Source organism: Eubalaena glacialis, chromosome 3, assembly GCF_028564815.1.
Source record: "Eubalaena glacialis isolate mEubGla1 chromosome 3, mEubGla1.1.hap2.+ XY, whole genome shotgun sequence".
Taxonomy (NCBI): Eukaryota; Metazoa; Chordata; class Mammalia; order Artiodactyla; family Balaenidae; genus Eubalaena; species Eubalaena glacialis.
Window position 1 is genome coordinate 47,981,611 of NC_083718.1, and position 27,384 is coordinate 48,008,994.

Genomic DNA, 27,384 nt, shown 5'->3' on the forward strand with positions numbered 1-27,384 from the left:
CTAGGAGGAGGGAGCATATTGGGAGCAGAGTAGTGTAAACAATGAGGGGCAAGCAGGAAATATATAGAGGATGGATTCAAGGGGGTCAATGTTGGAAGCAGGGGAAAGACAGACAAAGTACATTTGTTCCATAAAAGATAGTGAGGGCCTGAACTAGAGCATTGAAGAAAGGCATAAAGAGGAGGGAGCAACTAAAGAAAAATTTAGGAAATCAATTGGCAGGATTTGATGATAGAATTTAAGGGGTAAAGAAACCAACGTCAAAGATAACTTCCAATTTTATTGCTTGGGAATGAACCTAGGTAAACTTCAATGAAGCAAAATAAATAGAAAATATGGAAAGATTTGCTCACTTAGGAGGGGAAGATGATTTGTTCAGTCTGAATATCTTGAATTTTAAGTGCTTGTGAGAATTCCAGGTAGAAATGTCCAACAAGCAACTGTATAGAGAAATCTGAACCTTGGGAGAAGGATCAGGGTTGCAGGTATGGATTTTAAAAAGTCTCCAGTTGATAAGAGATGATTATTAAACCTCTGGGAATTAAGTTTTTGTTACTTGATGAGAATATCTAGAGTAAAATGAACACTGAAGTAAGGACAAAATGTGAGGGGACTTAACGTTTAAGAGACAGATTAAGTAAGAGTCCATAAAGGAGGGAGAAAGGGAGCAACCAAAGGGGTGCAAGGATAACTGGGGAAGAGCAGTGTCCAGGAGAAAGTGATACATAATATCCAAACATTAAGATAAGGACTGAACAATGTTTGTTGGATCTAACCACAGGGTAGTCTTCACCACAGCAGTGTCAAGAATGGTGTGGGCAGAAGCCCATATTTAGTGGGACAAGAAGTATAGACAGGGAGTGGTGACTATATGAAGTGATGGAGACAGTAGAAGGTAAAGCTGAAGGTAAGGCAGATGGTGGGCATGACTGGCAGACCAAAGAAGGGGGAAAGATACAGGATCAAGGGCATAAGCAGAAGCAGTAACTGTGAACACAAAGGATAACACTCCCTGGGAAAAGAAAGGGTAAAGACACTGAATTATGGCTGGGTAGATTGGAAATTGCCAGTGCACACACTTGAATAGCCTCAACTTTATATGAAGTTGGTGAAAAGAAGACTTGAATTCAGATCCCTCATCTTCAATGAATGAGGGAAAATGATAAGAAATAAGTAACTAGGAAGGGGGTAGGAGGCAGAGGAAGGAATATAGTCAGAGAGCATGACTTGAGATGCCTGGGGTAAAGAATAAGTGATCTCCACTGGAGAGAGTCCCCAGGGAGCTAATGTCTCTTGGGAAGTCAGATTTCAGTTACTGAAAGGAGCCAGAAAGAGTTTTAAATCAGGTTTCCAGATGACAGGGATAGGATGTGGACATGAGCCAGTATTGGGAGGTGAGTCAGTGGTAGGAGGAAGGAGGCATGAGGAACATAGAGCTCTAAGAGAATCAATGGGCTACAGGAGAGGAGAGGAAATCCAGGGCGGGACATTTGCCTTTCATACGCTGATGGGCATACAGGGAAGACAGGTGTGTTAGGAGACAACTGGCTCATGAACTCTCATTCTTACTTATCCATGCATCTGTTATTCACTGCTATGTTAGGTGCTGGGGCTATATCCTTTTCAAGATAAAAAGGGTTCTGTCCTAGGGAGTTTATAGTTTTATGTAATTATTACTTATATATACTATTTATTTGACACTTATTAATACATTATCCAGTATTCTGACTTAACATTTCTGGCCTATATATCTCTTCTACTCAATTAGACTGTAAGCTGCCTGAGGGCTGTGTCCTGTATGGGAGTTTCTATGTATGGGACTACATATTCCCCCAGTCTAGCCAATAACTATCAAAACATACAAACAAATAAAAAATTGCAAAAGTTTACATCCTCAATTATAGGTCAGTTTATTTAAGTAGAATGAAACGTGTTTTGATATTAGTAATCAAATACAATACATTTAGGTGGTGCATTTTAAATTTCTAACGTGAGCAGAAATTAGGAATCTATTTTAATATCATTTCCAAGACATAAGTATAATTTTAATGCTGCAGAAACTGAATGTGTAGTTATTTCATCATTCCTACTCTATATTTTTTCATGGTGTAGTTTTTATTGCTCTCAAAGGGCTTGATATTCAAATGTACAAGCTAATCTGTATTAAATCAGAAGGAAACCATGTGAGATTTAAAACCTACACTTGAGGTTGCAGTCTACATTTTAACCTAGGAATCTTCACAGCTTATCATTGACAAAATAGAATTTACACATTATATATTAATTTCAAGGGGAGGGGATTTATCTGGGAAAAAATAACTATTAATTAAATGTCAAAATATCTAAATTTGCAATGTCCAGGTAATTTACTGCACAGCAATACCTGTCAACTGTCTTCCTTTAAGATTTTTTAGGGATTAGTGAGTTAGCAAATGACACAGATAAACACACATAAAGACAGATGAGCAGCATATTACGTTAAGAAAAAGAAAATCTACGGTAGTTGCTCACCCCAGCGGGAGCAGATGTTCTGCTCACAATACTTCTATGTAAGTTGGCAAAGGGAAGGAGGGGAAATGTGTTTTAAGACAGAGGAAAGCACACTTCTAAAATAAAATCATTTTAATGATGTTTTGTTTTGTTTGAACCCTTCAGCCTCGCAAGGGACTGTGTTAATTCACTATCGCTCATGAGCAAGCATACAATTTTGGTGTGCTTGTGTGCATCTCCTCTCCTTCATCATAGTTACCAACAGAGATTTCAGTATGGGCAATTACCAGTAATGGCAGAGTCCCACAAAGAAATGATAAAACATCTCACAGTGATCCTCTTTCACTGATGACCTGCTTCTTTTTGACCAGTATTTATTTTTCCTTTACTATTGCTTATTTAATGTCTATCTTGTTTATAGTTGTACTTCGCACAAAACACAGTACCTGGAATATAGTAGGTATGCCAAACCTAATGAATGAATGTATGAATTAATAAAAGAAAACCAGCAAATGTACACAAGCACTGGTCCTTCTTAAATAATGAAATTCTATGGTAGAAATATTAAGTAAACAGAAAAAGAAGAGAATTTAGCCTATTGCCATGGCTGATTCTTCAAGATTTGCAGCAATGCTTATACCTACCCAACACATTAAGACTGAAACTTCTGCTCTTGTCACCAGCTGTATTAGAAGCCAAACATGTATATCTTCCAGTGTGTGACACTTGGGCATTGGTAATCTGAAGAAAACGGCCACCAGACATAAGATGATGGGTGTCATCTTCTTTGAGGAACTGCCCATCTTTCTGCCATGTAATTTCTGGCACTGGATTCCCTATAACAAAAAGCCATTTCTGAGAGTTGGCTAATAATCACATGTCTACAGTTGGTAACTAAAAGGATGCATTTTCATTCATTTCCCTTTAAAAATATTCTACTTCTGAAACAATGTAGTAGCCATTCATTTTAAAATGAATTTGCAAACATAACTGAATTTATAATAATAATCATGCTATGATTTAAAAAATCTATAAGTGAAATAGTTATGTTAGTCTCTGTGTTTAACTAAATTTATACCATACCTTAGGCTATTACAATAAAATATTTTCATAGTAAAATACACTTAAAAAATAATGGAGCATGCATGTTTACTAAAATTACTACTCATGAATACCTTTGCATTCATATTAAATTTTTAAAGAAGATTTTTATTTTTGAGGAAAAGCTGTAAAAAAGGAAAAAAAAAACTTTAATTAAACAATTCAACAAGCAGATATGTATACCAGGATTCTAGCACAGATATATAGATAGGTAGAAAGATAGAAATATATAGTAATTATTCCTTTAATATTTATAGCCTAGAGAAAAAAGATCTTTCACATTTTTCATGGGATTTTTGTTAAATATTAAGTTTTAAACTGCTCAAACATTTTTTTTTTTGAAAATTTAAAACTATAAAAACAAGCTCTGTTAGGAAAGAGGATTAGGATGATATCATATTAAGGCACAACTGTATTGGCCATGGAGCTTGTTCTATGGCCCTGCCTGGGCAGGAAAGCAAATTCACAGGCCCACCCAACTGCTGAGTATAGCACACAGTCTTATCCAACTAGGAAGTATGACCAGAGAATCCAGGTAACCACAGGCCTGTTCTACAGTTGCACTTGGGCAGGAAACCAAACCATCAGTCCTATTCAACTGTTCCCAGACAATGGAACCCCCTGCCCCAACCTCACATCTCAGGCAGAGGCAGTGGCCTCACCCAAATAGAGACCCTGAGAGAAAACCCCACCTGCCCAACGATGCTACCAGCTGACCCATCCAGAATCCCAAGTTGAGTTGAACGGTGAAGGACAATCTCTGCTGAAGCAAACCTGTAAAGTCTGGAATCAGAGACCCTTTACTCAAGTGTGCAGATACCAATATAAGGAATCAGGTAAACATGACACCTCACAGGAAACTAATATGGCTCCAATAACTCAATAACTGACCCTAAAAAATGGAGATCTATTAACTGTGAATTCAGAATAATACTCTTAATCAAGTTTAGTAAACAAAATGAAGAAAACAATGCATGAACAAAATGAGAAGTTCAACAAAGAAATAGAAATCATAAAAGAACCACAATCAAACAAATGAATCCTAGAGCTAAAGAATAGAATGACTGAACTAAAGAATTCAAAAGAGAGCTTCAACTTCAGACCTGACGAAACAAAAGAAAGAATCAGTAAACTAGAAGATAGTTTGTTTGAAATTATCCAGTCAGAGGATCAAAATGAAAAAAGAATGAAAAGTGAAGAAAGCCTACAGGAGTTATGAGACACCATTACAAAAACAATATACACATTATGGAAATCCCAGAAGGAGAGGAGAATGAGAAAGGAACAGAAAGTATATTTAAAGTGATAATGTCTGAAAACTCCCCAAACTCCAGACTCATGAGGCACAAAAGATCCCAAATAGATTGAACTAAAAAAGGGCTACACTGAAACACATTATACCTAAATTTTGAATGTAGTAAGAAGAAAGCAACACATCACATACAAGGGAACCCCCCATAAGAGTATAGGCAGATTTCTCATAAGAAACTTAGAAGGCTAGGAGAGAATGGCATAAAACATTCTAAATATTGAAAAAAAAGCCTGTCCACCAAGAATACTATAGCTGGCAAAATATGAATGACAAAGATTTTCCCAGACAAACAAAAGCTGAGGGAAACAAACAAAAACAAAAAAACACACCAGACCTGTCTTACAAGAGATTCAAAATGGCATTCTCAAGTAGAAATAAAAGGATGTTAATTATCATCGTAAAATCACATAAATATATGTGCAAAACTCACTGCTAATGGTAAATATGTAGTCAAAGTCATATTCTCTAACACTGTAATGGTGATACGTAACTCACTTTTAAAATTTAAAAAACAAACATTTAAAAAATAACTGTATCTACAATAATTTGTTATTAGATACACAAAATAACAAAACATATAAATTGTAACATTAATAACCTAAGATGTGAGAGGAAGAGAAGTAAAAGTAAAGTTTATGTATGCTATCAAAGTTAAGTTATTATTAGTTTAAAATAGGATGTTATATATATAAGATATTTTATGTAAGCCTCTGGTAACCACAAAGGAAAAAAATCTTTAATAGCTACACAAAAAGTTATGATAAAGCAATCAAAGCATATTGCTAAGAAAGTCATCAAATGACAAAAGAAGAGAAGGATAAGAAGCAAGGAAGAAAGGATCTACAAAACAATTAAAAAACCCCAACAAAATGGAGATAGTAAGTCCTTACCTATCAATAATTACTTTAGATGTAATGGATTAAATTCTCCAATCAAAAGACATAGAATAGCTAAATGAAGAAAAAAAAAAAGCAAGATCCAAAAGTATGTTGCCTACAAGAGACTCACTTTAGCTTTAGAGGTACATGTGAACTGAGACTAGAGGGATATAAAAAGATATTTCAAGAACATGGTAACCAAAAGAAAGCTGGGGCAGCTATACTTATATCAGCCTAGACTTTAAGCTAAAATTGGTCAAAAGAGGCAAGAGACAATGAAAAAGGGGTCAATCCATCAGAAAGACATAATAACTGTAAATATTTATGCACCCAATATTGGAGCACCTAAATATATAAAGCAAATACTAACAGAGCTAAAAGGAGAAATAAGCAGCAATAAAATAATAGTTGGGGACTTTAATACCCCACTCTCAACAATGGATAGCTCATCCAGTCAGAGAATCAATAACAAATCAGAGATTTGAAAATTACCGTAGACCCAATATACCTAACAGACGCATACAGAGCATTCTATCCAACAAAAGTAGAATACACATTCTTCTCAAGCACACATAGAACATTTTCTAGGATAGCTCATATGTTAGACCACAAAACAAATCTCAGTAAATCTAAAATGATTGAAATCATACCAAATGTCTTTTATGACCACAATGATATGAAACTAGAAATCAATAACAGGAAGAAAGCTGGAAAATACACAAATGAATGGAAATTAAATGACATACTCTTGAACAACCAATGTATGAAAGAAGATATCAAAAGGGAAAAAAAATTTCTTGAGACAAATGAAAATGGAAACACAACACACCAAAACTTAAGGGATAGAGCATAGGCAGTTTTAAGAGGGACATTTATACTGATAAATGCATACATCACAGAAGAAATAAGATCTCTAAAAAAAATCTAACAGTACACCTCAAGGAACTAGGAAAAAAACAGACTAAGTCCAAAATTAGCAGAAGGAAGAGAATAATAAAAATTAGAGCAGAAATAAATGAAATAGAGTACAAGGAAACAATAGAAAAGATTAATAAAACTAAGAATTTGTTCTTTGAAAAGATAAAATTGACAAAACATTAGTTAGACTAAGAAAAAAAAAAAGACAGGACCCAAATAAATAAGATTATAAATGAAAGAGGAGACATTACAACTGATACCACAGAAATACAAAGAATCATAAGAGACTACGCTCAACAACTATAGCCAACAAACTGGACAACCTAGGAGAAATGAGTAAATTCCTAGAAATATACAACCTGTCAAGACTAAATCATGAAGAAACAGAAAATCTGAACAGACCAATTACTAGTAAGGAGATTAAACCAGAAGTCAAAACCTCCCAACAAGGAAAATCTAGGACCAGATGGTTTCAGTGATAAATTTTACCAAATGTTTAAAAAAGAATTAATATCAAGTCTTCTCACTCTTTCAAAAAACTGACAAGGGAACATTCCCAAACTCATTTTACAAGGCCAGCATTACCCTGACACCCAAGTCAGGTAAGGACACCACAAGAAAAGAAAACTACAGGCCAACAACCCTGATGAATATAAATACAAAATTCTCAGAAAATACTAGAAAACTGAATTCAGCATCAAATTGAAAGGATCATACACCATGATCAAATGGTATTCATCTCTGGGATGCAAGGATGGTTCAAGATACACAAATCAATATAATACATTATATCAATAGAATGAAAGATAAAAATCATATGCTCATCTCAATAGATGCAGAGAAGCACTTGACCAAATTCAACATCTATTCATGATAAAAAAATCTCAACAAATTGTATATAGAAGGAACATTCCTCAACATAATAAAGGCCATATGACAAATCTGCAGCTAACATCATACTGAGTACTGAAAGATTGAAAGTTTTTTAAGATCAAGAACAAGATGAGGGTGCCCACTCTCATCATTCCTATTCAACACATTATTGGAAGTCCTAGCCAGACAATCAGGCAAGAAAAAGAAATAAAAGGCATCAGAATTGGAAAGGAAGAAGTAAAGTTCTCTCTATTTGTAGATGATATGATTATTTATATAGAAAGTCCTAAAGACTCCACCCAAAAACTGTTTGCTTTAATCAACAAATTCAATAAAGTTTCAGATACAAAATCAACATAAAAAAATCACTAAATTTTTATACACTATAACAACAAATGATCTGAAAAAGAAATTTAAAAAAAAATCTCATTAACGATAGCATCAAAAAAAAACATACTTAGGAATAAATCTAACCAAGGAGGTGAAAGATCTCTACATTGAAAACTATAAGACGTTGATGAAATAAATAAGACACAAATAAACGGAAAGATATCTTGTGTTCATGGATTGAAAGAATTAATATTGTTAAAATGTCCATATTACCCAAAGCTATTTATAGGTTCAGTGCAATCTCTATGAAGATTCCAATGGCATTTTTTACAGAAATGGAAAAAAAAATCTTAAAATTTGTTTGGAATCACAAAAGCCACTGAATAGCCAAGGCAATCCTGAGAAAGAAGAGCTGGAGGCATCACACGTCCTGACTTCAAACTACATTACAAAGCTACAGTAATCAAAACAGTAAGGTACTGCCATAAAAAAGACACATATACCAATGGAACAGAATCATAAGCATAGAAATAAACCCATGCATATATGATCAACTAATATTAGTCAAGAGGGTCAAGAATACTCAATGGAAAAAGACAGTCTCTTCAATAAATGGCAGTGGGAAAATTGGATATTCACATGCAAAAGAAGGAAACTAGACCCCTGTCTTACACCACTCACAGAAATTAACTTGAAATGTATCAAAGGCTTAAATGTAAGACCTGAAACCATAAAACTCCTGAAAGAAAACAGAGGGACAGGGACTTCCCTGGTGATGCAGTGGTTGAGCATCCGCCTGCCAATGGAGGGGACATGGGTTCGATCCCTGGTCTGTGAAGATCCCACATGCTGCGGAGCTGCTAAGCTTGTGAGCCACAACTACTGAGCCCGCGTGCTGCAACTAGTGAAGCCTGAGCACCTAGAGCCTGTGCTCCACAACAAGAGAAGACCCCACTCAACACAACTAGAGAAAGCCTGCGCGCAGAAACGAAGACCCAATGCAACTAAAAATAAAATAAATAAATAAAAATAAAAATGAATTAAAAATAAACATTAAAAAATAAATAAAATAATAAAAAATTTTTTAAAAGCAGCTGAAATTAAAAAAAAAAAAAGAAAACATAGGGACAAAGCTCCTTGACATTGGTCTTGGCAATGATTTCTGTGATATGACACCAAAAGCATAAGCAACAAAAGCAAAAACAAATGGGCCTACATCAACTAAAAAGCTCTATACAGCAAAAGAAAACATCAACAAAATTAAATGGCAACCTACAAAATGGGAAAAAATATTTGCAAACCACTATCTGATAAGGGGGTTAATATCCAAAATATGTAAGGGACTCATATAACTCAACAGCAAACACACACACACACACACACACACACACACAAAGGATTCAATTAAAAAAATGGCAAAGGACCTGAATAGACATTTTTCCAAAGAAGATATTCAAATGGCTGACAGGTACAAGACAAGCTGTTCAGCATCACTAATCATCCAGGAAATGCAAATCAAAACCACAATGAGATATCACCTCACACCTGTTAGAATAGCTATTATCAAAAATACAGGAGATGACAAGTGTTGATGAGGATGTGGAAAAAAGGGAACCTCTGTGCACCTTTGGAGGGAATGTAAATTGGTATAGCCCCTATGGAAAACAGTATCAAGGTTGCTCAAAAAACTAAAAATAGAACTACCATATGTGCAGCAATTCTACTTCTAGGCATATATCCGAAGAAAATGAAATCACTATCTCAAAGAGACATCTGCACTCCCATGTTCATTGTGGCATTATTCACAATAGCCAAGACATGGAAACAGCCTAAGTGTCCATAGATAGATGACTGGATAAAGAAAATGTGACATATATAAAACTATACATATAATTTAATATTATTATTAAATACTAAATATATACATATTTACTATATTTACTATATATATATAATTCAATATTATCTAGCCATGAAAAAAGAAGACAATCCTATCATTTGTGACAACACAGATAAACCTCGAGGATATTATACTAAGTGAAATAAGTCAGACAGAGAAAGACATACTGTATGTTCTCACTTATACATCAAATCTAATAAAACCAAACTCATAGAAACTGAGAACCCATTAGTGGTTATAGAGGTAGGAGGTTAGAGGTGGGGCAATGAGTGAAGGTGGTCGGAAGGCACAAAGTTCCAGTTATAAGATGATAATTGTGATTACAGTTAACAATACCATATTGTATAATTGAAAGCTGCTAAGAGAGAAGATTTTAAAATTTTTTTCTAATTACAAGAAAAAAAGTTGTGTAGCTATGTGCAGTGATGGATATTAGCTAAACATTGTGGTGATCATTTTGTGTGTGTGTGTGTGTGTATAATCACCTTAAACTTATGCAATATTATATGTCAATTATATCTCAATGAAACTGAAAGAAAGAATAAAAAAGAAATATCTTAAAAAACCAAATGTCAATGTTAAAAAAAAAACTGGAAGGCTCAAGATGGGATGCTACAAAATTTAGGCAGCTGTTCTCTATGCAATAGTTGTTACCACATCATTGCAAGAAAAAAAAGAAAACAGGTTAATTAATAGTATATGTGACACTTTTTATAACTGTCTTTCTTAAAATGAAAGTATTTCCTTGCTTACTTAAATGTATTGCTCATGCAAGGCATGTAAACAACGAAATAAGAAATTAATTGAATCTTCCTTAAAATGCTTGCTTTCTATAAAATGTATGGACTGTTCTAGTCGTTCCATTAAAACTGCAAGGCTGTGCCTTTACTAAAAAGACAATCTTGAACACATTCTCTTAGAGATTTGTTTATTTTTATTACATGCAACACAATGATTCACTGGTAAAGCCGGTGAAATTGGTTTTAGAATTTTCATTTTTATTTTTACTCTTCTCTATTTCCTTTGTAATATGCAAACATGTTTACAAAAGGTGACAATTTTGATCTTGGGTAATTCCCACTATCAGTGATGCTATACTTTCACCAAAATTCCTATTTCTTTGAAATAAAATTTAAGAAAACAGTAAAAAGGAAAGGAAGGTACAAACATAGGGAAGGAAAGAAAAAATAAGAGGAGGTGGGACAGGAAATCTTACCCACAAGTAGGAACAGGATTAAAAAAAAGAAAGAATAATTTACAGAGTTGAAAGAAAAGACTAATGTGTCTTTTTCTGTCTCTCTCTCTTCATTGCTTTCCTTCCTCCCCTACTCCCTCTCTCCTTCCTTCCTTCCTTTTTTCAGTGTAGGAATTTCCTTTTTATCTCCACAGAATCTGAAAGGTTTCCTTCTATACTTCTACCATCTATACTGGGCTAGAATTCAATGTCAAATGCTTGATTTTTCTCAACTAAGAGATAAGTGGAGGCAGTGAATAACCAGTGAGTTGAGCAGAAATGCAAGAGCTGAGCCCCTTACCTGTCACTTCACAAGTCAATGCAACACTCTGCTTCTCTTTTACCTTCACATCTTCAAATGTATTTTCACCCACAATGTGAGGTGGTACTAAAAAAAAAAAAAAAAAAAAGACAGAAAAAGTAACAGTTCTAACAGCAGAATGGTTATTTATAGGCATCTATTTTCATATTTTTTATTAGGTTGTACCCTTTAAAACAATCCCTCCAAATGTTGATTATTATTTGTTTACTAGAATAATGTTACCATATTGCTTGATCAATTCTAAGATATACTATAAAGTTATATGTCATAAATTCAATTATAATGAATTTTATTGTATGTAAATCATAAAATCTGGATAAATATGTCAACAAGTCAATGAGTAACAAAATCTATTAGACACTTATTTCTCCCTCTATAACTCTGATAAGCACTCACATTAAACAAGTTATCAGAGTCTTAGAACATTGTTGAACAATTGTGAACTGATAAGACATGGCATTTCAGCCATTTTAATCGAACTGATTACGTACAAACCATTCTAACATTGAATTCTTGCCAAGAGTGACAGTCCAGGGGCCAAAGAATACATAAATGTAAGTTCAAGCTGCAGATAAATTTTAACTCTGCTTCCAGAATGTATTTAAGACAATTTTATTTTGTCTAGATATTGTAAGTTATATAAATACCTAATACTGAAAGTCCAAAGGTTTTTCTTTCTTCACCAGCTGCATTCTTTACAACACAAGTATACTGGCCAGCATCTTCCATTCTGGTCTGCATCAACCGCAGAGTCCTTCCTCCTGGAGAAGCAAACCACCAGATGACGCAAAAAGAAATCTGTAACTTTACAAGTTTGCCGTGTAGTGCTGAATTTCAGGAAAATTTAATCAATTCACTTCAAAGGCCTTTAAAATGCATTTATGTCAAGCTTTTTACAAATATCACATGTTTTACGGCTATATGAAGCAGAATAGACAATTCAGAAGAAATTTCTGATTTAATGGATAAAAAAAGTTAATACAAACCTAGGTGACAGCAAGTAAGAAATGGAGTTTCACAGAGGTACTGTTTGAACATAATCTCGAAAGGTAAGTATTCTTTAACACAGAGAGGAGTTAAGAGACACCGCTGTAGGTAGAGTATGAATGAGGATCTAGAGGTAGAAAGCAGATGTGAGGTGTGGCACCTAAAACAGAACAGGCGGAGAAGACAGTGAGAGATGAGACTAGTTGGAGTATGACCAGATTCTGTGGGCCTTCGAATGCTACGCTAAGGAATTTAGACTTTATTGTGTTCACTAAAGGCTATGGAAGTACGTAAACAAAAAAGTCATGATCTGATTCGTGCTTTAGAAAAACAACTGTGACAGGATGTTTACGAAAAGATTCCCAGTTTGCCGTGGAACACATGAAATGGGAACGTTAGAAAGAGGACCACGCCAACTACCCAGATTGGGATGACGTCAATATACAAGGGATGAATGAAACCATGAAGACTGACTACCAGTTTTCAATTGAGTTTCATGGAATTCTAGAACTATTTATATCAAAGTTTATGACGGTCACTTTGTTCATTAGCATGACTCTGATTTTGTTCCTCTTTATATTTTGAACTTCTATGTAATGAAGAAAGATTCTGGTAGACTGGGAATGAAACTCTGATATGCTGAAGGATGTAATTTGGAGGAAAACTCCTCTTAAGGACCAAGGAAGAGGAGCCAGCAGATGAGACTGAAACAAACCTGGCAGAGAACAAAGAGACACACTGAGAGAGTAGAGTCCTTGAGGACACGGGGAGGGGGAAGGGTAAGCTGGGACGAAGTGAGAGAGTGGCATGGACATATATACACTACCAAACGTAAAATAGCTAGCTAGTGGGAAGCAACCGCATAGCACAGGGAGATCAGCTCAGTGCTTTGTGTCCACCTAGAGGGGTGGGATAGAGACGGTGGGAGGGAGACACAAGAGGGAGGAGATATGGGGATATATGTATATGTATAGCTGATTCACTTTGTTATACAGCAGAAACTAACACACCATTGTAAAGCAATTACACACCAATAAAGATGTTAAAAAAAAGTGTAAGTCATTTCTTAGGTTTTGTAATAATTTTCCACTCCGTATATTTTTGCTTAGTACCCTGAATTTGAACTAAAAAAATTGAAATGGTTAAACATAAAATTTTCATGTAAATTATTCACCTGGATCTGAATTTATCAGGAGTTTCCATTTGCTTTATGTTTTTATAAACACAAGCCCTCATTGAGCTTTACCTATAAGCAACCTACTCATCCTTAAACCAATAAAAGGTGAACTTAGTAGTATCTTATTTAGACAGACAAAACTGATTACCCAAATTCAGTCTTTTTCCCCAGTTGAATTTAAGTAAGCAAAGTTGAATACAGAAATTCCCTAAACATGTCAAAAAACTTATGTGAATTAGGAAAGGATTCAAAAGCACCCGCTGCTACTTCAGATTAGTGAGACCATAATATGATTCCAGTTGAGAGATATTAAAAAAATACAAAGTTTATGAGTCATTGCTGGCTCTGCAAACCTCAACCTCATAAATCTCATGATCTTTCCTTTCTCTTTGTTTCCTGGTCCTCTCCCTTATTTCAGTGAAAGACAAAAAAGGGTTGGACAGTAAATTATACTTAGATGGAGACATTTCTCGTACCTATTAAATTTTTATAGCAGCTATCTGTTCTTGGCAGATAACTTCATAACAATGATAGGGACTTCAACAAAGTACTTCCTTCAGAAAAGCTTGACTTAACGTCTCAGGAGGACTAATCTTAATGAAACAGAAATGTGCAGCCGATCAAGGAACAAGCGAGTCATACGCCATTCATCTGATTCTCAGTCATCGATTGCACAACACACATGTTCAGACTGTAAAACTGAATGACTCTTCTGGCAGCGCCACAAGGTGAAGTACATTTAATGTGTTCACTCAGGGATCTCCAGCTGCTAGTCAAGCAAAACAAAACTATGCAATAAAACCAAAACACTACTCCTGTGGATCTATAATAAGCCAGAGTACCTCATTTTATCTTGCCTTTTTCATTTCCAGGAGCCCTGATGTAGTTATTATATTTAAAAAGAGTTCCTACTTTTTCAGCAATTGAGAATTAAAAAAAAAAAAAAAATAATATGAGGATGATTATAAGAGAAGAAGATAATGTGTTCAGGTTTTTGGCAACCAAAGTGCAATGAAATCTTTGACATCAGTATGCATTCCTTAAGATCAACAGAGGCAGGCAGTCCTTCAAAAATGAGAGCATTATAGGACATAGGAAAGCCTCCTAGGAGAGGGAGACCCAAATCTTTTACCAGGTTGTCTATGGCAAATAACAACAAACATGTATTGGATGCTTAGGATATAAGCAGGCACTGTGTTAGCTGCTTTACACATATTAACTCATCTTTACAAAACCCCCTAAGAGGCAAATACCACTAGTATCCTCACTTTACAAGTGAAGAACTGAAGTTAGCAAAGTTAAGAAACTTGCCTGAGGTTATAAATCTAGTATTATAGGCAATAGATATAATAATTATAGCCATGTATATTCCTCATTAAGCCCCTATCATTTATAGACCAAGATCTTGAAGAAACAGAGGGACCTTAGGCTATTTAGACCTAATTCAAATACTAGCAAAGTATCTTTTCTGAAAAAGTCTTCAAAAGTGAGAATTTAAACTTTGAACAAATTTAGGGGCAGGGAGCTTGTTACCTCTTAAAATAGCTCATCTTGACTTTCAACAATACAAATATTTTTTAAAGTTGTTTGTATTCAGACCCAAATCTGTCCCTAGAATTTTCCATACACTGGTATTACTTTTAACCTCTTGAACTAGACGGAACCAACATAATCTTTTCTACACCATGGCTCTGCAAGTATTTAAATGTAATTTTCACTATGTTGTCATGAGTTACACAGGGTTTATTTTTTCAGGTTAAATAGAATCGGACGTATAGTTTACTTTGCAATCATTTGCCACCATGGTTATCCGCCTTCGAAAACACTGTCAATAAATCCTTCTTCTAGTCTTCCTAATGAGTAAGTTAAATCCACAATACAACTGGTGTTTTACTTGTTTTATTGGTGAAAATATATTTTATTCATGTGGCAAAACATTGCATCTGTTTTTATGATAAACACATTATACTGTTAATGCATACTCAATAACCAAACCAATTCAGAGATCTTTTCATATAAAGAATTCTGAAGCTATATCTCACCCTAATTTTCACCATTGGTTTCTGAATGTGAGTGCAGGAGTTTACTTAACTTTCATTTTGTTAGGTTTAATTCAAAAGTTCCAGAGTGAGGTGTGTTTGAATTCGGATGCCTTCATTCAACACATTAGGTATTCTTCTAAATATCCAAGCTTTATATTACCCATAAACTTGGCGAGATTATTTTCTTAGTCTGTACCCAAATTATTACTGAAAGGGGCCAAGTGCAGATTCCTGTGGCATGCCCCAAGACACCTCTCGCGACACTTACACTGATCCATAAAGAATAAGCTAATAGATTTTCCTACATAATTAGATAAGGAATAAGAGGAATATCTTTTTTACAATAATGATAAGATCTTAGCTCACTTGAAACTATTCCATCTTGGAAATATAAATCTCACTCAGATTACAGTTGTGAAAAAATTCAAACTTGTGGTTATAGAGATATGTTATATAACATTATTCACTCTAGGCTCTGGCTTCAAGTATTTCTTTTCATTCTTCACTTTTCACATTGGTTGGTACTCATTCCAGCATGAATGCTCTGACATCCCCATGATTTAAGTAATAAGCGAGTGCCAAGATTTCTTTGTCAAAAGGATATAGAGATATTTAGAGATTGTCCCCATTGTCATATAGCTTCTGATGTTCTAAAATTTTTTCTTAATATGATCAGTGGGTATTACAGTAAGCAGCTAGATCATAAAGAAAAAATTAAGACATGGAGTTATGAGAAATTAAGGAGAAACTGTGGCCACAGGAAGCTAATCAGATTACCAGGCTACAAGAATTTCTAATACCTGAGAGAATTCTCAGAGAACTGCTAAAGTTGACAGGCCACCCATCTTTAAGCCAGGCAATTGAAGGCAGGGGAATTCCTGAAGCTTCACAAGTTAGGGACACTGAGTTTTTTTCCACCACACTGATATTTTCAGGTGTCCTGTGGTTTCCTATGATGCTTGGAGGGGCTGTAAGACAAAACAAAACAAACAAGAAATGGAAAGGAGGGTGGCTAGTATGTAACAAACACCAAATTCTAAACAGCTTATTCTTAAAAATAAGGCCTCCATTTTCTAGTCAACAGTAAGCAAAATAAGCAATCACAACAATAAGATGATGATGATGACGACGACGACGACAACACTCCTGGAAGTAAAAATGTCGCTTCTTCCTCACTAATAGCAACATGTGACTTTAAAAAAAAAAAAAAAATTATTTATTTTATTTATTTTTTTTTGGCTGCGTTGGGTCTTAGTTGCAGCACTCGGGCTCTTCGTTGCAGCATGCGAGCTTCTCTCTAGTTGTGGCGTGTGGGATTTCTCTCTCTAGTTGTGGTGTGCGGGCTCCAGGGTATGTGGGCTCTGTAGTTGTGGTGCGCGGGCTTAGTTGCCCCACGGCATGTGGGATCTTAGTTCCCTGACCAGGGATCAAACCTGCATCTGCTGCATTGTAAGGTGGATTCTTTACCACTGGACCACCAGGGAAGTCCCCAAATGACTTTGATATTGTTATTCTAATAGTGGTGAATGATTTTCTGTGAGTCACTCATCTTTTCTGGTAATATGGATTCATGACTTTCTTATAGGCAGAATTTTCTAACAGATAATTCTAGTATTAAAAATTAAAAATAATCAAACAAATTAGAAGCTCAAAACCTCGTGAAACACACCAGCTTTCATGTTATCTATACTAACCATATTTTTGTTCCTTGGGCTAGTTGTTTCCTTGCTGGTTTTTTCCTTATTTTCACCCCAATCCAGCTCATGGAGACAAATGTGGTTTCAACTAGAATAGGAGCAGTAGAGATGATGGGACTTAGTGACACCGGATATGAGAAAAAGAGGAGTCAAGGATGATTCCTGGGTGTTTTCCTTGCTCAATCACATTAGGGGATGGGATTGGCACAATCACCCATGAGAGAGTGTGGATAGAGAAGCAGGTATTGCCCATTTCAGAGCCTTGGGGCATTCTAACACTACAGGCTGGAAGAGTAGGGGGAAACAATAAGAGAGGTTGAGAGGAAGGGGTTGCCTGAGAGTTAGAGACCAACCAAGAGGGGCAGGGGTGGGGCAGTTCCAGAAGCCTAGAAAAGACATGAGTGACCAGCTCCTCGGGGTCAAATATGCCTTGTGAATGCAAAAATGTGAGACATACAAAGTGGGTTGAGAAGACGGGTTTGGGCAATGAGCAGAGTAGAATCAGGATAGTCTGAGGATAGAGTGACAAGTCACATTGACCCAACAGGCCTGGACAAGTGCAAGGGCTGGGTCAGAGGAGAACCAGTGTTAAAACACAATTAAGCCAGCACTGGAACATAGATAAAACAAGGCTACACAGAGGCCTTGAGTGCCTCTATGTCCCTCCTTAGCTCCATGGAAAGTTACCCCTCCATCATGTTTTCCTTCTGCACAGAGAAGGGCCAGTGACACCCTCCACTTTCAATGGTCTTGCAGAATTGAAGTACATGGAAGATTGAGCCAACTGGAATTTAGCATAATCTGAGACCTTGATTTCTCAACATCAGTCTTGCCTAGGAAATTTAATGACAGAAATTCTTGTTAATACAACTGACCTAAATGTCCCTCCCTAGAGAATTGATCAAATAAAGTATGAAACATTCAAATAATGAAATAGTAAGCACCTGTTAAAAAGAATGAAAAAACCACAATCTAACAAAACGATACATAGGACTGATTCCTTTTCAGTCTTTAGCTTTGGTTTACACATTGGCTGCAAACTACAAGATATTAATACTGGACTTTGTGCATGTTCTAACTGGATTTAAGTTACAAGACCATGTCTATTAGATTTACCATTGTTTCTATAGATTTTAAAAATGCAATTCAAATTGTATGCATACAAATAGGTGTCCCTGAGTACATGTATGTTTGGTCCATTCCTATGGACATTTACTGCTCATTACTTAGAATTTTAAAGCTGACTTCAGTACAACTTATGCACATCTGATGTTCAGTCAGTAAGCTCTAAGGAACCTGGACTTACACTAGCCAAGTCAGCTAATGTGGAAAACATAGAATCATGGAATATTACTTGGGATAGCACTGGATCAAAAGTACTTGAAGAAGATAATTACCTACTTTACTATGTGCTTTCCTAAAAGAATATCCAATATATGCTTATTTCAGCAAGGTAAGATATGGAAGGTCAGGCATAGTAGGATGAGTGATGAGACTGATCTAAAGAAGTGGTGCAAATGTAGGAAATAATCGACTATAAATAAAAGACTCAACACTTGAGGCCTATATCTCCCATCCAGGAGGCTATAGATTATATCAGCCAGTGAATAGACCTATTGAGCCTGTTTATACTTACTGTGTACACTTAAGTCATATTTTCTGTCAGTCATTCCTGCTATATTCGCAGCAACACACACATAACGGCCTGTGTCAGACACATGGACATTCTTCAGCTGAAGGATATGACCTTCATCCGTTACTTCCATTCCCCTTCCCTTCGTCAAAGGGCGGCCCTCTTTCATCCAGGTCACTGTCGGTTGAGGAATACCCTCCACCTCACACTCTAAGGAAATGCTTTTCCCTCGAGTTACGATGATTTCAGTAGGGCGGCTGCCACTGTTGGCTATAGTTGGTCGAACTGGGAAAAAAAGGAAAAGAATAGGAAATGTTTGCCTTAAGTCTTATATAAGAATTTTCATCAGGCAAAGTTAAAGTCTTTTTTTGAAAGAAAATGCTTTATTGTTTCTTGTGGTCATACAAGCAGTACAAATTTACAGCAAAACAAAAATCACAAAATTCAGAAAAGTATAAAGCTCACTCACCATGCTATAATCGAATATACCCACTGAAAACATTTAGGTCTTCATGAAACCAACCATTACAAAATGAAATTAAAGAAAACCTACTAAGCACAATAACATAAAAACAAATATCTAGGAATAATATGACAAAACACACTAAATTCATTTTTGATGTCAAAAAATTAGCTACTAAAGAAAAGACCCAGGACTAATAGACATGGCATTGCTGTACTGAGAGGTAGAATTCTTCTCCAATGTACCTAAATGGGTTCATAACTAAAATAAAGCTATCAATATAGTAAGGAAAGAATACTGCATTAGCTACTTTCCCTGCTTTTCAGAAGTTATACAGCTATTTGAATTATCATTTGTAGCTCTAACCCAGGGAAGTCTTCTAGTACTAATTTTAAAGTAGATATGATAGCCTAGCTCATGACCTAACGTCTGTTACCAATTCCTTTCTTCCTTTCACTAGAGGAGTTGGAAAAGCTAAGACTTTCTCAGTCTTCTTTGGAAACTGAGGTGACCTCACGAATCACTGTAGACCTAAAAAGTCTAAATGGAGGTCTGCTGGCAGGGGTGAGGTGAGGGGGCGGGTTTGGGAAATTTTTTGCTCTCCTGCTAAAAGAGAAAGAGACCATTCCTTCCCCTTCCCACACTGCCTTCAATGTGGACTTGATACTACAAATGCAGCAACCATCTTGAGATAACAAAGGAAGGACCAGGAGGATCCTAGATCTCCTGTCCCGATAAGAGTAAGGTGCTGACCAACTCCAGTGACTGCCAGCCTCAGGCTTCTCATTATGTGAGAAAATAAACCTCTATTTGTTTAAGCCACTGATGGCCAGTGATTCTGTAAATTTATAGCTAAAGTCACCTAGTGGATACTGATTCCAAGAAAGATTAAACCAACTCAAATACACATGTGTGTGGGAAAGAAAATGGACCAGTGTTAGTAATCCTGTGTTCCAGGGCCAATCCTGTCACATACAAGCCGTGTGACCTCAGCTGGTCATGGAAACTTCTCTGGGCTTAAGTTTCCACATACATTTTTGAGGCAATATTTTTGTCTCATACCACAGCTATGTAAAGGTTAAATGAGGTAATGTAAATATTTTAAATACTTTAAAATCTTATATAAATTAAATATTCTTTACGATGAGATATTTTTACATATTGTAAATATACCCTATGGTACAATGCCATCTTCTCCATTCCGCACATACACTATCCTGCCCCCCAAAAATTACAGGCACATTGATATATGTGCCAGCAGCAAGCTGATGCAGATGTTCAGCTGTATTACTGAATAAATAACAGCTAGAAATAAGTAATTACTCTCTATTATGTCAGCACAATTAAAATTTATGGGTCTTATGAAAGGTATAGTTGTCCCTGGGTAGCCATAGGGGACTGGTTCCAGGACGCCCTCAGATACCAAAATGCTCAAGTACATTCTATATAAAATGGCATAGTATTTGCATATAACCTATGTACATCCTCCCTTATACTTTAAATCATCACTAGATTAGTTATAATACTTAATACAATGTAAATACTGTGTAAATAGTTGTAAAGACAATGTAAATGCTATGTAAACAGTTGTCTGGTGCGTGGAAATTCAATTTTTGCTTTTTGTAACTTTTTGGATTTTTTAAAAATATTTTTCAATCTGCAGTTGGTTGAATCCATGGATGCAGAATCTGTGGATATGGAGGGACAATTGCATACTATAACCATACTACTTTGAATGACTCTTAAAGATATGAAGAAAAAGTAAAAGGGAAGGATGGAGAGGTTTTTTTAAAAAAATTGTGCCAAAGCCTGGCTAACTAATAACTTACTGTAAACTTGCAGATTGTAGTCTTTCTTTGCTGTTCCAGCAACATTTGATGCCACACATGTATAGAGCCCTGCATCAGATTCTTCTGCAATTGAAATCTGCAACTGCCTGCCTCCAGATAAAGTTCTGACTCGCCCTGCAGAATCAGCCAGCACTGGGGAGCCTGCAAAGAAAACCAAGTGGCAGAATGTGAAGCATAAATGTAAGGCATTTTGTGTATATATACTAATGAGTATATATACATATTTATTTACTTCCTAGTTCACATACTTAAAAGGCAGAGGACACTGTATAATAATCTATGCAAAAAGGAGGAGGAGGAAGATGAAGAGAAGACTATCTTCTGCAAATTTTTCTTTCAATCAATATTGCATTTAAAAGAAAACATACTTAGTAAAACAAACAAAATAAAATCTTTAAGTAAAACAAAAATTATTTTTTAGATCAGCTAAAAATTTAGATGATCTGATACTTAATGGAAACAGATATTTGTTGATGAATAACTAAAAATCTGTTCAACTGCAGAATTCAATCTTAACGTACATTACAAAACTGTCACAAATACAGCAAAAATGTTTGCTTTAAAAAAAGAGAAAAATTTTATACCTATTTTAAAGAAGAAAGAAATAGTTCACTGAATGGTGGATTCTTGATCATTATAGCTGCCCTACAATACATCTGATTAAAAAAGAATTAATGGAGAAAATTAATTTCTTCTTGGGAGCAGTGAGTCTCAAAACTGACAATTTTCAGGTTGATACTGTAGAAGTATCGCATATGGCACATTTAACACAAAGCAATTCTGTTGTCTAGTATTTTCGTGTGCAAACCTTAAGAAAGTTTGTTGGCATGTTTCTCAAACAAAATATAAATTCACTTAATATTTATATTTAATTTTATAAATGTCAAAGGATGAAAACTGACCTTTCTTCTTCCAAATGAGATTTGGGGGTGGAATACCACTTGATTCACACAATAGACTAATAAGATGCCCTTCAATGACTGTAAGTTGAGCAAGTTCATCAGAACCATAAATATTCGGTGGTACTGAAAGATTAAAAAAAGGAAAAATACTATTTTACACTCAAATATAAAATTTCCCTAACACTTTGCATGTGAAAATAAAAAAGGTTCCCACTCAAATGGTACAAGTAAATAATTTAGCACTTGAGGTTGATATATCAACACCACATTAAAAGTCAACTGTAAGACCTAGAATAAATACCTAATAGCAGACTTCCCATTTTCACAGATAGAAACTTAATTATCAAAATACTCAGAGTGATATAAAAAGGAGATACAGTCTAGATATTTAGACATCTTGCACCAAAAGAAATGAAGACACTTACCAAATTTAAATTTAACCCAGTCATTTGTGCCTCTCCAGCTTTGATATCTCAGATGTTGAACAGAATAGAAAGACATCAGGCATATAACATATAGTAAAGAACAGAGGTAAGGAATTTGATCTGAGAAACAGACATGCTACCTATCCTAGACTGCACAGTCTGCATCCCCCCATTGATCTCCAGCTTCTCCTTGGAACCCTCAAAGTGAATTCTGACTACCCACACTTTACTCAAAGAGGCTGAGTCTGCATTTGCTGGTTGAACTCTCCCTTGGGACACTTTTCTGGCTGCAGTATTATCACGTGATAGATGCTTATTCTCCCAGGCTCCTGGGAGTTGAGGAGTGGGAGAATCCTCCCCACCTCCAATGCTGCTTCCAGCCACTGTTCAAGCACCCCCATGAAAGTCTCAATTCTTTTGAGGCTCATGTCACCCATTTACTTCTTTTTTTCTTATCACCATCTGTGAACCTGTCATTCTTTTTCCATTCACTGAACAATTTGGTACTTGTTTTTATCCTTTCTCTTTACATGAAGACCTGCCACATTCTGTATGAACTCAATATCCACACGTCTAAACACCTGGCTACTCAGTTCCTTGATATGCTCATCCTGTTCTCCATCAGAGGCCATACCCTTTTCACCATCTAGAACATTTCTCCTATTAATTTATAAATTTAGGCCACTTTCTGACAACTGCTCTATCCGTATAGCTCTTTCACTCAACTATTCCCAATTCTCAATTCAATGACCTAATTGAATCTCAAGTCCTTAAATCTCTCAGAAGCCTCCCAACCTAGCTGCTTACTCTTTTATTTGCCAACTTCACTATCCAACTTAGATTTCATGATCAGTAATTTCAGCTAGTCCTCTGCCAATATTTTCAACTGCCTGGCACCATTGCTCTTCCTATTTGGCAACACCCTTACTTGGGATGAATCCTATAGTTTACTCTGTCATCACCTATCCCACAGATGAAAATTCTACAGAAGAAAATGACAACTACACAAATTGCCACCACTATAAATTCAACCCAAACTCCACCTCCTCTACTCCCATGGCTTCCATTAATACAAATACTTGCAAATCTGTACCTGTAATGCAGATACTCTCTGGGATCTGGACTTTTATATCTGACTACTTAACATCTCATCTTGGATGCCTTAGAGGCACTGTCAAACTCAACTTGCCCCAAACTGAACTCAGTAAGCAGTGTCATTGTCTTTCTTCTTAAGCTCTCTATGCCTACATGTGGCATAGTACCTAGAACACAGCGTCACACTATAAATAATTTTTGAGGTCTCAACTTTCTCTCCCCTATCATTCATTCTTACATTGACTGCGACCTGCTTTCCTCTTTAAGAGGCATTGGTCTACTCAGTTGTAAAGTACACTTTGTATTTTATGTCTCATTTGGCTTCTCTGCAATGTGTGCCATTATTCATTCATTCATTCACTCATCTATCTAACCACGTCCAACTTATTTGTTGTCCATGTTCTTCTTCTGGGAACACCATTGTCCTTAGTTTCCATGACACAAGCTTTACCCAGTTTTCCTCCTCCCCCTTTGACTGTTCCTTCTCAGTTTCCCATTTGGGGGTCTCTTTTTCTGTCTCCCTTCTTATGTGATATGTGAGGGTCATTCTATACAGTACTCTTTTGTACACATTCTTCTTATTCTCGCTAAGGGATCTCAACTACTACGTATACACTCATGTCTCTAACCTCACATTTTTAACTGTTATCTCTTTCTCCTGAGCTATAGGCTCATAATTCTGATGGCATAGAGGACAGCTTCACATGGACAGTCTACAGGTATCGCTAATACAGTATTTTAAAAATGAATTCTTCACCTCACTTTTTAATTGATCATCACTCCAAATTTTTCTTTTTCTTTTCTTTTTGTTTTCAACCTTTACTTGATAAGACTCAGCTCAGTGTTGCCCATATTGTGAGTTATATGAATATTTTCCCCATTTGAAAGAAATGAGAAGAGAAGGGAAAGAAAGGAAATATGAAGGGAGAAAAAGGATGGAAGGAGGTAGGAACAGAAGTGAATGATACATAACAAATATGTAGTAAATATAAATGTACTGCATAGTAAATTTTGTTGTTTAAAAGTAAATCCTTTTACAGGTGAATGATAATACTTCTTACAATTTTCCTCAAGATTTTTTAAATGATAATAATGATTTATAATTAACAAGTCATTTTATACATAAAATATTTATTCTCTATTGGAATTAGATTACTTCCTCTACCTATTTTTATTTTAAAATGTGTTTTTGAATTAACTTTTATAATCAAAGGTAAATTTCAGGTTATTATCTCAAAAATTAAAAAGTTTAAACAAATACAATCAAAATTAAGAGAGCTTAATATGTTATAAATGGATTTAAAGAAGTACTTAAAATAAAGGTGAATATGTAGGAAATGGGAACACTTTTAAGCACAGTGTAACAGACAACTACAGTGATATAAAAGTTGTGACTATTCCTAAGAATTATCTTAATTAGTAACAGTAAAACGTCAAGCGAGAATAGCTTTGCACATTCGTCAGCGGAGTAATCCCATCTCCCACCCACAAGTGCATGTGTTCTCTTTCTCTCACACAAATATAATTCACACACACAATTTAGACTTTTGACTTATTTTCAATTGACCAACACACTCTCTGTTCATGGAGAACACTCAATCATTAGAGGATCTCAGTTGTAGAAGCTAAAAGGCATATTAATCAGGCAGGAGAGCAGAACTGTTCTACATCAAAGTTACAGTGACCAACATGTTTAGGTTCAGGAAATCTGTCTAGTTGCTCTTGAATTAATTATATAAGCTGATATTCAGGACAGTTCAGCATCATTTAAACATATTAATTAGTGTCCATGTCTGTATTATGATCAATTTTAGTTAGGTGGTTGGTTATTTTAAGAACTGACACAAAGAATCAAAGATTAAACCACAAGCTGTTTCATTTGCTTTACAGGGGCTGATCCCACTTACCCCAAATGTTGACATTATAGTTTTTCTCAGTTTTTCCAGCAACATTTGTTGCCTCACAAGTGTAACGACCACTGTCTTGAACCTGAGCGTCTTCAATCTGAAAACAAAATCATGCTTTGAAACCACAGTTTCTATTTCGTAAGTAATTGGGGCTTTTCTATTAATGTTATTTGTGATCTCTGATTTTTCATTTGTGTTCTGAAGGTTTTCAAACATATAAAAAATAGAGGGAACAGTAAAATGGATGGCTATATGCCCATCACCCACATTCAACGCTTATCAAGATTCAGCAATTCTCATTTATGTCATACCTTATTTGAATCTCATTAGTTTTACTGGTTGAAGGTCTAGAAAGGCCTTTTAAATATGATTCAGATAAAATAACAAAAAAATCACAACTAATTTCTGAATATGTTAGTCAGGGCTTTAAATATACAATCTTTCCATGCCCAGGTCCTTGTTCAGTAAAATAATACCCATACTATTAATTTATTATGTCTTCTCCCATATTGGGTTTGTAAGCTTCTTCAAGCCAGGTATTATACTCAATTAGTCTCAATCTCCTAATACCCAGTTTGGTGCTTGGTAGATAACTGAATACCAGTAAATACTTTCCATATATTTATCTGCAACATACATTAATACTCATTTATCATTTATTCATAGACCTTTCAGCAGTTATTGAGAATCTTGTACCAGGTACTATAGGTAGAAGATACAAAGAAGTATGGTGTAATATATTATTTCTGACTTGAGTTTTCAATCTAGTTGAGAATATAATGTATGTGAACATAAAAAAAGAGTTTAATAATAAACAAGGTATAAATAAGAATATAAGATAATCTAAGAGGTACAACAAACAGTATGGAATTGCTAAAAGCTTTGAAATCAATCGCTAAAACATTCAAAAGAGAATCATTGGAGTTGGAGTTATCATTAAAAGTATTTAGTACAGCAGGGGTACACTAGAAGTTTTCATTTCCATGAGGTCTTCTCCCTATGTTCCTTCCTATGGACCCAAACATTCCAGGGTGCTTGGCTAGCCTCAGTGGTGGAGACTCAGTGGATCCTAGGATTTCTTCACCATCACCTCTCTCCTGGCTTCCTAACTCTACTGGGATCTGTGCTCTGAAGAAATGAACTTCTCTACTCACTAAAATTTGCTAGGAGAGTTCTAATCATGTATAGCTCTCCCCTAGCAGTGCTGGGACCTGTGGTTTATACAATCGTCTCCCTATATCATTCAGTCAGAGCTGAGGTTTGAGAATTCTACCAGCTGCTTTCTTGAACTCTGGGGTCTGCCTCTGAGAAGGGGCAGTGCTTTTTGCTTTTTTGTTGCTTTTTTTCCCCCTATATAGCTCAATTGACTTATCCTACTTTCCTCCATCAGTGACTCCGGCCTTTCCTTCCTCACCAGCTCCATCGTTACAGGATCATAATTCCGAACGACTCCATCCTCTTGCCTCCAATATACACTTTCACCCTCCCTCTCACTCTCTCCTGTACTTCTATCCTCCTTGTGTAAGCGTCTTAGCTTCCTTTGTGTTGACAATCATTATCCATTTCCCAAGACTCTCCTTGTTTGACAGTAATAATATTCCTTTACCAGGAAACTATGTGGTGTAGTGGTTAGCAGCATGGATTCTGAAGCTGTACTCCTGTATTCAAATCCCATTTCTGCCGCTTAGTAACCGTGGGTAGATTATGTAGCCATTCTTTCAATTCTAAATACGGTTATTATGAGGATTTTATAAATATTCCAATCGCCTGTTGGCTTCCTGAATCCTAATTCCTTAAGTTGGCTTTCAATGTTAGCTCTTATTTCACTTAAGTCAACGTAGTCAACCT

At 35.7% G+C, this 27,384-nt stretch overlaps 1 protein-coding gene across 5 annotated transcripts in view; it reads right to left on the reverse strand.

Moving 5' to 3' along the window:
* HMCN1 (hemicentin 1) overlaps positions 1-27,384 on the reverse strand; it is a 508,722-nt gene that overhangs the window by 154,702 nt on the left and 326,636 nt on the right. For all 5 annotated transcript variants that reach the window (XM_061187531.1, XM_061187534.1, XM_061187532.1 and 2 more), the window contains 8 exons: positions 25,537-25,633; positions 22,110-22,232; positions 21,187-21,348; positions 18,898-19,179; positions 16,365-16,532; positions 12,006-12,119; positions 11,338-11,424; positions 3,135-3,326 (listed from right to left, as the gene is read on the reverse strand). In XM_061187531.1, coding sequence (XP_061043514.1) covers positions 3,135-3,326; positions 11,338-11,424; positions 12,006-12,119; positions 16,365-16,532; positions 18,898-19,179; positions 21,187-21,348; positions 22,110-22,232; positions 25,537-25,633 — 1,225 coding nt within the window. The remainder of the gene's footprint in view (positions 1-3,134; positions 3,327-11,337; positions 11,425-12,005; positions 12,120-16,364; positions 16,533-18,897; positions 19,180-21,186; positions 21,349-22,109; positions 22,233-25,536; positions 25,634-27,384) is intronic.